The sequence below is a fragment of the Lactuca sativa genome, chromosome 4 (genome assembly GCF_002870075.4).
Source record: "Lactuca sativa cultivar Salinas chromosome 4, Lsat_Salinas_v11, whole genome shotgun sequence".
Taxonomy (NCBI): domain Eukaryota; kingdom Viridiplantae; phylum Streptophyta; class Magnoliopsida; order Asterales; family Asteraceae; genus Lactuca; species Lactuca sativa.
Genome location: NC_056626.2, coordinates 34,344,566 through 34,347,271, shown reverse-complemented (window position 1 = coordinate 34,347,271; position 2,706 = coordinate 34,344,566). Strand labels below are relative to the sequence as shown.

At 30.1% G+C, this 2,706-nt stretch overlaps 1 protein-coding gene across 1 annotated transcript; it reads left to right on the top strand.

Annotated features, from left to right (window-relative positions):
- The first annotated feature begins 1,025 nt into the window (after nucleotides 1-1,025).
- On the top strand, nucleotides 1,026-2,390 carry LOC122197608 (uncharacterized). The gene is made up of 3 exons (XM_042901819.1): nucleotides 1,026-1,157; nucleotides 1,664-1,704; nucleotides 1,808-2,390. The coding sequence occupies exons 1-3, from the start codon at nucleotides 1,073-1,075 to the stop codon at nucleotides 2,051-2,053; spliced, it is 372 nt and encodes a 123-aa protein (XP_042757753.1). The 5' UTR covers nucleotides 1,026-1,072; the 3' UTR covers nucleotides 2,054-2,390.
- The last annotated feature ends 316 nt before the right edge of the window (nucleotides 2,391-2,706 follow it).

Genomic DNA, 2,706 nt, shown 5'->3' with positions numbered 1-2,706 from the left:
TTTTTTTGAAAAATTTCATATAATTCTCTATCAATCTACTATTTTATAAGATTTAAATAGTCAAAGTATCATGTTTTTAACATTTTTAAAAAAGTTAAATTGTATGCACTCCAACTGTTTGATGAAATGCATAAACTAAATTACCACGTTATATTCATATACGAATACGTTTTCTCACCTGAATCAGTATATGATTATTAAAACAAAAACAAAACAAATATGCAAGTCTGTATGTTATTCATATGTGAATAATATATAAAAATTATATATATTTGTGAAAATACCTTATAATATTCATATGTGAATATACTGTGTAATATTCATAAGTGAATATATCATCTAATATTCACAAGTGAATATACTATGTAATATACAATGTAATATTAAGGTAATGATTAGCATAGTTTAAGGAAACATGTTTTGTAGGAAAACACATGTTTATTCATTTCCAATTTCCGCTGGTACGACGGAGGCTTTTGCGGCAAAAATAAATGAGTGGCTGAGAATGATTCCCTCATTTTCAATCTTTTTTTTTTTTCTCAATTGAACTTTTTTTTTTTTTCTCTCTCTCTCTCTCTCTCTCTCTCTCTCTATATATATATATATATATATATATATATATATATATATATATATATATATATATATATATATATATATATATATATATATATATATATTATTGATCACGAGAAAATATATAATCTACAGTAATTGTAACTATGACTCATTCAAAATTCTGTGATCTCCAAACTATCTCGAGATCATAGGCAACATCGGTGATTGATAATTTAATGAAACTATACACATGGGGTTGGACACGATTGTTAATGTAAACACCTTAAACAATTGCATTCACAAACAATTTGGTCCCCGATTTTGATAATTTTAAGAATGCATGTAAATTTACAAAATACAAACCATAATTCAATCTGAAATAATTTTGAACCGCGAATTTGGCTTGAGATTCAGTCTATATATAGACCTAAACAAAGCTGCATTTCATTCTCTTCTTCCCGAATTCTTGAAACAGACATACTCCTACAAAAAAAAAAAGTATAAAAAGTCGACAATGATGTCTTTAAGGTTGATTACTATAAGTTCGTTACTAATATTCGTCATTGCAAGCACACTATTCACTGGATTTCGTTGCAAAGGTGTGTGCGAGTGTATTCTATCTTCCTTCATTACTCTTCGTTTTTCATGGTTCTTGTTTTATTGTCATTACTGGGCAATGGGCATGCGTGCTTTCAATCCAAAAAAAAGTTCGATAACTGTAGAATAGCGCAAAGATGGCAATTTGTTATGCAGCTTAGCTCATACAATTTCTCTGCATTTAGTGTTAGAGATATTGTATTCGAAGTTGGAGACCTCCATGTTATCAACGTTACAAAATATTGAATTCCATTCTCGAACATAAGAATGCAATATTTCCAGCGTTGATTGTTTTATACTCTTCCTGCAGCATATATAGTTTTTCTTTTTTTAGTACGCAGATCCTTTTTCCTATTTAAAAAGGTAGGTAAATCTCATTTATCTCCTATCCATATCCAAACACGTAGAATACACAGAATATACTTCTAATTAACAGGTCTGATGTTCATCTATAGTCTCCATCTCTATGTATAATAATATAACTTTTATATTGATTATTCCATTTTAGGTGGAAATAATGCTGGATTCATTGATGTTTCAGATGTAGAGGTACAGATATTACTCACATTAATGTTTTCTTCACTTTGTATAATCTTCTTAATTTTGTTAAAGTAGAAGCTTTGGACACTTATGAAGAATATGATGCATATAGGTACGCCCCAAGAGTGTGTACGTTGTTGCTGCAACAGCAGCAGCAAGAGAAAAGACATTGAAAGGCCGAAAATTGGTGGTCGACAGAGCAATTAAGCTACACCCGAAGGCGAAAATAAATGTTATGCCAACAGGAAAGCATACAAGTTTTACGAGAATAGGCCTTTCTAGAAACAAAAATGTGAATTTTGTTGCTTTCACTGAAGATTACCATCAACCAAGGCATCACCCACCAAAGAACAACTAAGCAATTATTAGTTTTTACATATTTCATTTTTCGATTTTGTAATTTTGACTTTTTTTATGAAGCATGATGTTTATCAAGTTTTTTACCAAAAGATTTGAGTCGACACTTGCTTTACATAAAAAAAGTTAAAAATGAAAAATGAAGATTATGTAAACGGATATACATATCTGCTAAATTTTGAGCTTGAGAAAAAGGAAATCTTTTTAGTTAATCAATATGTTCTCTTCATAGTTTTGTTTTATGTTCTTTTCCGCTATGTTGTACTATTATGGTTTTGTAAAAGAAGTGGATGTAAGAATGATGATAAATCTTATATATTTTGATCTTTACATGAATGATTCAAGGAAGTAATCAACGAGTTTAATAAGCAAGAATCTTGAAACCAATTGATGTTTGTTAAATTTGGCCGAAACAATGTGTGTAGAATGCATGGAGTAAAGAAAGCAGTAATGTTAATGTAAGGAACGATAGCAAAATGTGTGGCCCCGAGTACGAATCCCTAAGATTAATTTCAGCCATAGTGGCCCGTCGTTCTTCAAAAACGGCAAATGGGATGAACACAACCAAATCTTGAATGCTTTCTTGAACTGCTCTCGACAACAACGATCTACAAAGAAACAACATGGAAGTTGAATATGACAAGTAACTCATTT